General features: G+C 40.6%; 1 protein-coding gene across 2 annotated transcripts; it reads right to left on the reverse strand.

Annotated features, from left to right (window-relative positions):
• Positions 1–268: 268 nt before the first annotated feature.
• KBTBD8 (kelch repeat and BTB domain containing 8) lies at positions 269–10,998 on the reverse strand. 2 transcript variants are annotated; one of them, XM_061455775.1, is made up of 4 exons: positions 10,839–10,998; positions 8,420–8,579; positions 6,651–7,765; positions 269–3,954 (listed from the first exon to the last, which is right to left on the reverse strand). In XM_061455775.1, exons 1-4 carry the CDS (start codon positions 10,852–10,854, stop codon positions 3,491–3,493), a joined length of 1,755 nt encoding a protein of 584 aa, XP_061311759.1. In that variant the 5' UTR covers positions 10,855–10,998; the 3' UTR covers positions 269–3,490. The 2 variants fall into 2 exon arrangements, with proteins under 2 accessions (XP_061311759.1, XP_061311758.1); XM_061455774.1 differs by having other exon boundaries at positions 8,420–8,630; positions 10,839–10,997.
• Positions 10,999–11,605: the final 607 nt, after the last annotated feature.

Raw genomic sequence — 11,605 nt, forward strand, 5'->3', positions numbered from 1 at the left:
AGGAAGTGAAAGGGAAAGATGATGTCACCTGCATGTAAGCAAATGAGAAGTTAGACCTGAATAGCAACAAGGAGACAGCAAAGCAGAACAAAGCACCTTCCACCCCAAGTAACAGCCTTAAAAAGAAAAGGAAAAAAATGGCATAGATACATTACACACAATTAGAGAAACAACTGAACAAGCATCAAAGCGATGTATCACTGGGTTAACTTGCAGAAGTTTACTAAAAAGCATGCAAGAAATGTATCACAAAGCCAGTTGAACTCAATTGTATTTCAACAATAGGTTTATTTTAAGAAACATAACATGACATTAAGTAAAAATGCAAAATTGTGCAATTATGGCAAAATGTTTAAAAATCCACACATTTGCCCTCATAGGACTACAGTACTTCTTACTAACATACCTGAGCACTGAATGTTGGATGCCATTTCTAAACAGCCTTACGAACAGGGAGCTCTTCGATTTCTTGTAGAACATACACACACTGCATGGTTGGTGCACCAGAACTGCTTTTAGTTAGGCTAAATTTTACTGATGGAATCAAGTGTAAATTACAAAATGTTGCCTTCTAAAGTAACTAAGAAGTCTGGAAGAAGAGATTTACACGCACAAAGTCCTCACAATGCTAGAAATTCATTTAATAAAGGGCAAGAAATGAATGCAGAAAAAATACCAAGTGGGGGAAAATGTACAGATTACTGTTTAAATATTATCAGTACCTTTGGTGCAATTACTTTTTTCTCTTGTGCTGTGCAAGTTTACTTAAGCCTGACTCTAAAGCAAAACTTTAGCAGGAATCTGACTTTCAGCAAGACGTAGAAGCATTTAAGAATTGGCAAAATGTCACAGCTACATTACTGTCTCAACAAACTCCTCATGCAAAAAGTTTAGTATATTCTACTCCCACAGCAAGTTCCAGGATTTAACTTTTAAACACATAACAGACTTGGATCACACCCTCAGTTTGAATGGTTAAACAGAATGGAGATCTTCGTACTTTAGTGCAGATAAAACAAAATGAACAAACCTACTGTAGAATTAACCACAGCATATTGTACTTCTATACATCACATGACCAGTCAACTGCTAACTCAATTCTATTTCATAGTTTCAAGTAATATATTGAAATTTGTTCTACTAAATAAATATAGATTGTCAAAAAGCAGCAAGAAGTCTTGTAAATATTCAACCAAGCTTAAGAAAACCCAAAACAACAAAAAACCAAAATCAACCAAAAAAAAAAGAGAGAAAAAAAATGTACATAACACTTTGCAAAGAAATGGTTTTACACATAAATGCAACACTGTTAGGGAGGGTGCTTCAGAAAGCTTGCAGCTAGAGGCCTACAACAGAGCAAAGAGCTAGCCAAGGACTAAGCGTAATTGTAAAAACAAAGCCAGTTGCCCTTTAAAAAAAACACCAACACTCTTATTCTTGGCTATGGATACACTGAAAACAGTATCCAGAGGAAAACTAAACAAAAAAACAACACACCTCAACACTGTTGGAAAATGCAGTCTTAGCAAGAAGTGTCAATTCAGGTGCTCATGTTCAAAAGCAGCGGCTTGGTGAGTCTCTGGAAGATGAGGTATGTAATGCAAAGAGGCTTTTTCTTTTTTTCTCCTTTTCATTTCACAGTTTTTTGTGTTTGTTTTTGCCTTTTAAACACTTTGTGCAAGAATTAAGAAATAGAACCAGGCATGTATTGTTGTGGATGAGAAAGATCCCATTTGGGAACAGTAACGCCACATTGTAAACAAACAGTATCAAAATCCTCAGCCATGCCAGGGGGATAAACAACAAGCTAAATATTTGGCTTACTGAAATATCAGCTGTGAAGCCAGATAGTGGTAAGCACTTACAGTCAGCTATGGCCACTGCAAGTTAACTGATTTCCTTAGGTCAATTGGAGAAAACAGGGAAGAGTAAGATAACATACTCACAGCTCTGCAAAAATTAGAGCTGTAACAAAGTAAACCTGGTGAGTTACAGCCCATAGATGTTTTGGGATTCATCTTTTCCCTTTTAAATCCAGTTTTCAGTACTGAAGTAGAGGTTGAACTTTGAACTCATTTACTACTCAAAAATAAACTAAATGTTAAATACGTAGAGAAAAGTGTTGCAATACATTGGATTCCTATTGCGCATTTGCACCTCAGAGCATTTAGGCCATGGACACTTATTGTCAATTTTCCTTTAATACACCAGATAACGAAGACAGCTCAGTAGTGCAAATTTTCACATTATAGATCAGAATGAAAGAGGAATTATTTGAGGGCTTGACTGCCAGGAGAAAAGAACAACAACTTGTAAAGTTAAGCCACGCTTTTCCAAACTATTGGAGCACGTGCCAACTCTGCACATAGCACTGTACTTCAGTGGAGACAAACTGAACACTCCACACAAAAAGAAAAATAATCACTATTATGAAGGCCATATCCTGTCACCATTCTGTGCAAGAATACCACTGCAGTAAAAATGTTATGTTAAAAAAGACAACCTGATGACAGGACAGGGCCTCACGACAGACACATTTCATGGAAACTAACAGGCTGTCTTAAACAGTAGCATAAAGCTGGCCCATTTCAGACAAACAAGTATTAAAAACGTACTAGCACCATCAACTTTTGGGTTAAAGCCCTTTATGGGATGGAAAAAAAGGTGTTAAGCAGTGTTAAAAAAAATACATGGTTTTACAACACTACGTCTATGTGGCAGAAAGTAGATGTTGGGATTCCACCCCCATCATTAAGCTCAGAAATCCACAGACAAGAAGTGGTACAGTAATGTGAACAGGATCCGTCCGGGGCAAAGGTACTCTGTGCTCCAATGCTGACTCGAGGACTCGAGTTTTCCTCCTAAATTGTAGTGCACAAACATCACAAAACATCTTCGCAGACTTCAAAAATAGTACAAAAAAAAAGAGAGATCATTATGAATCAGGATCTATCATTCCTCTATGTACTTTCAATCTAGACTAATAAACAACCAAAGAAAACCAACGTAGTGATATTGCCTCAAAATTTACCCGTATTAAAAAAAAAAAAGGAAAGGAAAAAAAAGAAAAGTCACTTCAAAACATCTTGGACATCCTTAGCTAGTAATGCTAGATTTTCTTTCACTGTAGTGCATAGTTATCCTGGCTCTTCCACTTAATTTGCTCTTACAAAACCACCCCTCTAGTATGACATGACTACACATGGTAAACAAGTGTTTACCAGGAAAAAAAAAAAAAGAATGCTGATAATTGCACTTTGTAACCTCCTTCTCATTTCCCAGGAAAGCATCAGTAAATATGAAACTGAACCAGTATTCCCTCCCCAGACTGCAACCTTTAAAGAGCACCCGTCCCCATACACAAAAAACGGTCTGTTTCAGCTTACAATAAATACTGACAGGATTTCTTTGTTTTCTTTTAAGACATGTTTTCTCTAGCATCATATCACCACTGAAATCACTAAGGCCTGTGACTGAAAACAAACAAGATTTAAATAACTTTCTGAAGACACTGCGGATACAATTTAGCAACAACACATTCAAAATGCCGGCCCAAATCCCAGAGCCTGTCGGGAGTCTCATAGACCTTTTGCCATTGGTCAGTAACCTCATCATACTGGTAGAGTGAATTCTTCCTGCTGGTTCTGAAAACATGTTCTTCAACAGTGACTTGAGTAGCTCTGACAAAGAGATGGAGTTTGTTTTTGAGGAGTACGAGTTTTATGTATGGATTAATGGACTGATCACAAGGGAAGTCTTTTTTTCGAGTCCACTTATTTTGTTCAATGTCATAGGCCTCTACGGTAAACATACGTTGATGGTTTCCACAGGTTCCAGCTATGTAGTAGATGGAGTCATTGTACACAGTTGCCAAGCCTTGGAGTCTAGGCACAGTCATGGGGGTCAAAAAGCCCCAGTAATCCTTCTGAGGATCATAGCAGAGAAAAAATTCCCCTGAAAAAAGAGAGGAAAAATAAAACATAACTTATGCTTCATTCTCAGACCAGTAATTCTGCAGCTACTAAGCTTTCAGATATGTTCTTCCATAGACTACCAATTTTTAAGTGCCCTGATCCCGTAACAGAAACCCTAGCACCATGGCCTGCTTTCATCCAGGTTACAAACACATGAGTAAAAACTACTTTGAGTTTCTATTCCAGCCGAAGAAGAGGGAATGTGAATTGTATCAGAAATACAATGTTTTACATATTTACTAGATGTCCTTCAATACTTCTAAACCATGCTTACTAATGTGGGACAAATTCTCATAAGATTCTAGGCTTGAAATGTCTGGAGTATTTGTTTTGTTCTTTAACATCTTCACAATAGGTCATCTACAGACCATGGTGTCCCTGAATTCAGTGCCAGAAAGTCATTAAACCTGAGCAAACAATTGTGTCTTGCACCACACACAGACTTTGAAACCATTTGTATCAGGAAGCTGGGTTACACATTTGGGTTGATTTGCTTAGAAGGATGCCAGGTGAGTATTTGCATGAAGCTACTGATTCATCATTAGTTTCGTGATGCAATTACAAAACATCTCTTCTGTTCACTGCACAGAGAAGCATCTACAGGCTGCAGTTAATGGAAGTTCAGCTGACTGAAAGCTTATGCTCTGCAAACTTGATGAAAATAGATAAAGATTACTCTGTCTTTTGTAAAGCTTGGGGAAATAAAGGTCTAACATTTGCCAAATACCAGCATAATTCAAATCATATATAATTTCACATGGCTGTTTTAAGAATCTTAATTAAGCTGCTGTGTAACCAAGCACCTCAAGTATAACAAAGAATACAGCAGTGATACAATAAAATGGATGGGGGGACAACTTAAAAGCCAAGCCTTACATATAATACATTTTTTGATAATTAATTTTTATTCCAAAGTGTAATCTCCTATGACTGATGCTCGTGTTCCATTGGTATTTAAACATTCAATCCTTATTGACTACTTCAAACTTACTACCTTTCTCTAGAAAGGTTATTGAAAGTTAACTTTTTTTATACTACTTCAGTGCAACTCAATCAAGGTTTTATCTACCACACTCAAACAGAAGAGTTGCCTATTTCCCATAACATAAATCTTTGTAATCTGCTGGTTGCACAGTGAAATACCTTGCAAGCATTGAGCTGTCATTTAAACCACTGAAGCACAGAATTAGTGCAGTTAAAATCTGTAAACAAATTATGCAGGTTATAAAATTGTTTATTTTTTTAGCAGTTCTAACAAGCTTTTAACAAGTTAAATCACAGACAGGTTTGGGTTGGAAGGGACTTTAAAATTCATTCTGTTCCAACCCCCTACCACGGGCAGGACACCTTCCACTAGAGCAGGTCGCTCCAAGCCCCATCCAACCTGGCCTTGAACACTGCCAGGGATGGGGCAGCCACAGCTTCTCTGGGCACCCTGTGCCAGTGCCTCACAATCCTCACTGAAAAGCAGTTCTTCCTTTTCTCTCACCTAAATCTATTCTTTCATTTTAAAGCCATTACCCCTTGTATTAAAGTATTACATTAAATATTCTTGTGTTCTTTTAACCACCTAAAACAGATGTCTGACCCAACAGAACAGACAGAGACAACTTGCTAGTGTAACACAATTATTTAAAGTCACAATCAACAATAGTCAAATCTGATACAGAAACTACAGAAGTCTCTCCCAGTCATGTGGAAGCCCAACCTTACCAAGTAGCAGGAAAGCAAAGTCAAGAAATCCACTTGAGTTCTTCAAGTACATAACAATGACCTTACAGTATTCTCTATCCTATTTCTTTCTTCTAGTCCAGCTTTGTATGGAGAGCAACCCAAAGAGGGTGTTGATGTGAATCTAGGACTCCAACTTCTGCAGGTGTTTTCAGAGGTGGCCTTTAGCAAAACATAACCAAGACACCCTCTCTTCTTTCGCTCCACTTCTTGGGACTCTCACTACAGCCCCATAGACCAGACTCTGCCCTTTTATGTGCAGACTGCTATATGGCTCAAAATACAAATAGGTATTTTATAGAAGAATGAATAATAAATTATTTGATCCATTCTGATAATTATCCTGTTTATTAATTTAATAATATCTAATACACCAATAAGTCCGATTATTTTCTTGAAGAAAGGATGTAAAGGCACTATATAATTACTGATCAAAGAAACAGAGCTAATTAGAAAGAGAAACCACCTTTCTTAGTTTCCAGGTTGACTTCAAATAGCAGGGTAGGGGATGAAATGAAGGCTTTCAGTGGTCACCAAGAATACAGACACCAGGAATTTTCACAGGTTTAGCTAAATAAAATGAAACCTGCTTTTTCAGAGGACAATATCTTTTCTTCAACATTAGGGCATTTCAACCAGATGAAGATTTAATAAAGAATTTCGACAGTAAAATTTAATACTATACTGTTGACTTAGCACCACCAAAATTGCTATTTGTGCAATACTCAATGCTACAATTCAGTACACATTCCCAAGGCATGAGAACTCAAGCAGCAACCTCACTCTTTCGCACCCACTGCTTTCCCTAGCCTTCATTCCACCTTGCTGTTCCAAGTATACTCTAAATGTCCGGGAAATTTAGGTTTTCCAAGGTGCTTAAGGGAGCATAGTCAGATTGAACAATCCCCACTTCCAACAAAACACCGTGTAGTCAAACCACCTTACCCTGTAAAACATAGATGTTATCCTTATATTCCACAGCACTATGAAACTCCATTGCTACCGGCATTGGACAGACAGCCGTCCAACAGTTCTCTCGGCTGTCGTAACACTCCACAGACTTGAGTGAGTTACGTCCATCTCCTTCATAAACACGACCACCTATTGCATACAGTTTACCACAGCAATGAACCAGTTTGCAGCCTATTCTGGCTCGCAACAAAGGAGCTTTCGGAATCCACCTATTGCCAGAGTGATCATACATCCAAAAATCACTCTCTGCTCTGTGGTCAATGGAGACCTCACTGCTGCTTGGTCTGTAACCACCCGCAATATAAATATCATTATCAGGAGATACAAGAATTCCAACCTCCCTCAAGTCATTTGGTGGCTTGCATAGTTTAAACACTCTCCCTGTGACCGAATCTAAACAAGGCACTGTTTGCTTCTTTCCTGAGTGTTTGTGGGCAGCATCAAAGCATATGATCATTTCAGAAGCGGTCATTCCAAGCCGTTGTGTATAGCCATTGGCACTATGTTGTCCCTTTTGTACACAGCTTTTGGCCATAGCCTGTGCAAACACGGGAGGGATTTTCTCTAAAAATGTCTCTTCCAACAGAGGCATACGGATGCATTTGGCAAATATTTCCGGAAGGTGCACTTCTCTCTTATTTTGTTCATGCTCAAACCACCTTATAATGCTGTCATAAACATGTTCTTCTTTGTCTACATTTAAGTCATCACTGTCGAGTATACTTATCAGTTGGTCTTTTCTCAAGTGAAGAAACTCTTGCTCTTTGGTGACACTCAGAAACTTTTTACGAATGTAGTCTTGTGATCTGTCTTTGAGTTCCTGATGACCATAGTGATCAGCAAAGATAAACACCCCAATGGAGTTCTGTGGGTCCAAATGACTGATCATATATTTAGCACACTGGTCTTGTATGGAAGGGATCTGGAAGATACTAGCTGCAGTGAACAAAGCTTGAACGTTGGCCTCTGTCAGCATTACTCTGGAGGTATATGCATAGTTCAATACTAAATGCATTGACTCTGCTTCAACACCAACTATACGAACTTCTTTCTGGGTACTCTCTGTAAGGCCGCTAGTGAACATAGATCTACAAAAGAGAAACATTCAGCAGTTTATTTGTAATCACCTTCCATGTACATGTATGAGAAATGAAGTTATATTGTACAGCTAATCCCAATCAGTTTGCCCTTGTATCAGCATAAATACATTTATCACTGATGTTACACTGTCCTGTTTGGATACCTAAATTTAAGATCAGTTCTAACTTGCTGAAACAAAAATGGCAAACTCAAATTTCTTGCTTAATTACCTCAGCAACCCCATATTAAAATTCACTCAGTTTACAAGCAAAGCTCTTGACATGCGCAAGTCTTCACATTCAACTTTAAAAAAGTTATTTCACATGCACATTCTAGCATACTAGAATATATAACTTTAAAAGGAAACAAGTAGTTTAAATATGCTGTTCTTGTATCCAAGATACCCTCAAAACTGGATGCAATTTTGTTTGGGTTTTTGTTTGGTTTTTTTTGTTAAATCATGTAACATTTTCTCCAGTGAAACTCATTTTATAAACAGACACTGCTAATTCACTGGCCTGAAGAGAACAATAACCTTTATTAACTAGGTTCACTGTATTACCAAGTTCCATGGAATATTAGCATAGGTGTGATTTTTAATTTTAATAATGAACTTCAATTATAATTCTGCTTTTGATCACTAGAACAATGGAATATTGTACCTGAAGTAAGGACTGATTGCAGCAAGAACATTCCTATGACAGGAGAATGTTTTCCCATGATCCACCTCCACTACAATATCTGTCAGTTGTCCTTCATCATACATGGTTTTCAGCTGTTGAAGAATACTACAAGCATGGAAGGGGTCCATTCCACTGCTGACTGGGTTTGAAGAAGGAATTCCGTTCAGTGTTTGTGAAAACTTACTTGGTTCTACAAGGCAAAAATTGAAACTGTTTAACTAACAAACAAGAAATACAATACCGCAATGCTCTCCATCCAAAGAAAAACCATGCAGGAGCAAGAATTAGCTCAAATTAATATTTTATACTTCCACATTGTCACTATTCATCAACAGCAAGTCTAACACTTTCAAGAGTAAAGATATAAAGATATCTTTTTTTTTCAATGTATGCATTGGTTACCATTAACCATTAAATTATATCTATTAACATTAAGAAAAAAAAACCCACCACATAACTCATGGTTACTCCATATCACTGGGAAATTAAGTCAAGAATCACAAAGCTTACTGACTTATAAAACAGGAAAACCAAAGAATGCAGAAGAATAACATAAGCCTCCAACCTACATCATCATTACACAAGTCTATATGCACAAGCTTAACTTCACATTGAAACAGGAACCAGCTTCTAGCTTACACAAGTGATGGTTAATAGCATGGACTCATGAAGAAACAGTAAATATGTTGGGCAACAAACTTAAATTCACATCAGTTTGTATGGATGCTTAAATGTTTTTCTTTACAAATACAACACAACTGCCATATCAAATTGCTTGGCTATGAAGGAGCTCACATATCATTGTTAAAAGTGAATGGAGTGGAGCACATTATTCTAAGTAACATGCGATGTGCCTAATGAAGTAAAGCCCAAAGTGAAAATTGAGCAATACCTCAAGCACGAAAAACTGTTTCGTAATAGCAACCAAATTTTTACGCAACAACAACAACAAAGGAGAGCTCAAAAGAAAAACATTAGGTGGCAAGAGCTGCAAATCAGGTAAAGCTGCTGACTGCAACAGAGAATGCTTCCAACAAACTTTAGGCAACACAAAGGGGCAAAGAGGACAGCAAACAACAATGCCGATAATGAATAGGAAATTTCAATTCTAATTCGTAGCGATAAACAGCAGTTACAGTTTCTCTTACTCAGAATTAAGACACAGCTTTGAGCAGGCACAATTAAATCAATGGGGATCTGCTGCTGGGCACACATTTCCCAGGGAGGCTTGGGGCCAAATATCATCAGTGTCTCTATAAAGTACTGTTAGGAAAAGTCTTCAAAACACTTTCATCCCTCCCACCCTACTCCTCCCATACAATAGTAAATACTTCAGGTAAAATCTACAATAGGGGATTCAACTTTATCACACTAATTGAGCTCCAACATTCAAACCAATCATTAGGGAAGTGGAGAATTGGTGCTTGTTTAGAAATAGTTTCAATCACCAGCGAGCAAATTCCAAGTAAACAATACTTTGTTAAATCGGTTCCAAGGCTTCCTACCTACCACAGCTTTGATGTACACAAAGCTCTGATGTAGCTACTACTGCAGGAGAGTTTATTTTTCTAACAGTGAAAAAGATGTAAAACAGTTCTTTTCTGACCCTGACAGTAACTCGGGCAATGAGCAAATACGAGCAAGCCACCTTCTAGTGCTAGAATAGGTACTCATGCATGTATTCTATTTAATCCTTACACTATCCACATTTCAGCTTTCACCCCATAAAACCTTCCCAATCATTTTAATCACCTTCATTTCCCTTATCCTGCCCCAAGGATCTTTATCCTCTGTCAATATTCCTCTCACTTGCATCTCAAAATTTTAACTGTTTCTCACAGACATCACCCCAAAACACTCTCCACGTTAATTTCTCAGACCCCCCTCCCTTCTCCACTCCCCACACATCCACGTTCATAGACGCCTTTCATCAAGCACAACCCCTCTCGGCTGAGCTCCCCTCACACAGACCACAAGCTTTGAGGTGCCCCTCTCAGGAAACCCTCCCTCTACCCTAACAAAGCCCAGCCCTGCCGCACACCTCACGCGGCCCTGCTCTCTGCCCATACACCATCCCTCACCTCACACCCCTGCACACAACCCACTCGGACACCCTCCTCTGCCATCACCTTCCCCACACCGCAGGCCCCTCATCCAAGCACCCCGGGCCCGTCCCCCCTCACATCCACCCCTCAGCCCAGCGACCCCCACCTCGGTTCTCCCCACGGCCACCCCCCAGATAAAAGGCTTCACTCCCCTCCTCTGTGTGCCTCCCCTCCCCAGACATCCCTCACCACACAGGCCCCCCACAGCAGCCACCCCACCCCGAGTGCCCCATCCCACAAGCCGCTTCCCCCTCCAGCCCGCTCCCCCACACGGCTGGCCCGGCCGCACCGACCTCCTAACGCTGCCATTCTCGGGGCCCCGCTCAGGCAGCGGCAGAGAGGGGCGGCCCGAGAGGAAATGTCACCCACTCCGATTCCTCTCCGCGGCCCGCTTACTCCCGCGGAAGCCAACCCCGCTCCTCGCACCGGCCAACCTGAGACGCGCTGATTGGCCACAACCCCCACAGCCTGACGGGAAATGTAGTGCGTGCCTCCATCCGGGCGGTGCACCGCCCCCGGCCGCGCGGGGCATGCCGGGAGTTGTAGTTCTCCGCGGGGCGGTCTGATTGGGTGTTGTAGCTTAAAGGAGGAGGCGGAGGGGGACGTGGGGACGGGTTCTGCCCGTCGCGTAGCAACGCGCCCCAGGGCGGAGCAGCCATTTTGGGGCCTTCAGGCCGGGGGGAGCGGGCATCCTTCAGCACCTTGCTGTGAGTCTGCCGCTCTTTAGTGCACGCAGCAGAAATGGCCTCTCCACGCAAATAAACCCATCCTGCTTCCTGCTTTATCAGCCCTTGTGCTGCCTCTCCTGCTCTCACGGACTTGCAGACCCTCCCAAAGTGGAGCAGAGGCATTACCCAGAAGCTGTGGGCCCAGCAGGCCGGGCAGAGCAGCCACCATGGGCACTGCTGGAAAACGGGCAGAAACGGGGTAGATGAAAATGCCTGCCATCATCCTAATAACGCAAGGATGTGGTTGGGGCAGGGCAGCCAGAGCTGTGCAAGGCGGAATTGACCTTTAATGAAGAGCATAATGGACTGCTTAGTCTGAAAGCTCATCACGC

Source organism: Pezoporus flaviventris, unplaced genomic scaffold (assembly GCF_033815535.1).
Source record: "Pezoporus flaviventris isolate CSIRO_AGI_PZ_B2104156 unplaced genomic scaffold, CSIRO_AGI_Pfla_v1 ptg000021l, whole genome shotgun sequence".
In the NCBI taxonomy this organism is placed as follows: domain Eukaryota; kingdom Metazoa; phylum Chordata; class Aves; order Psittaciformes; family Psittacidae; genus Pezoporus; species Pezoporus flaviventris.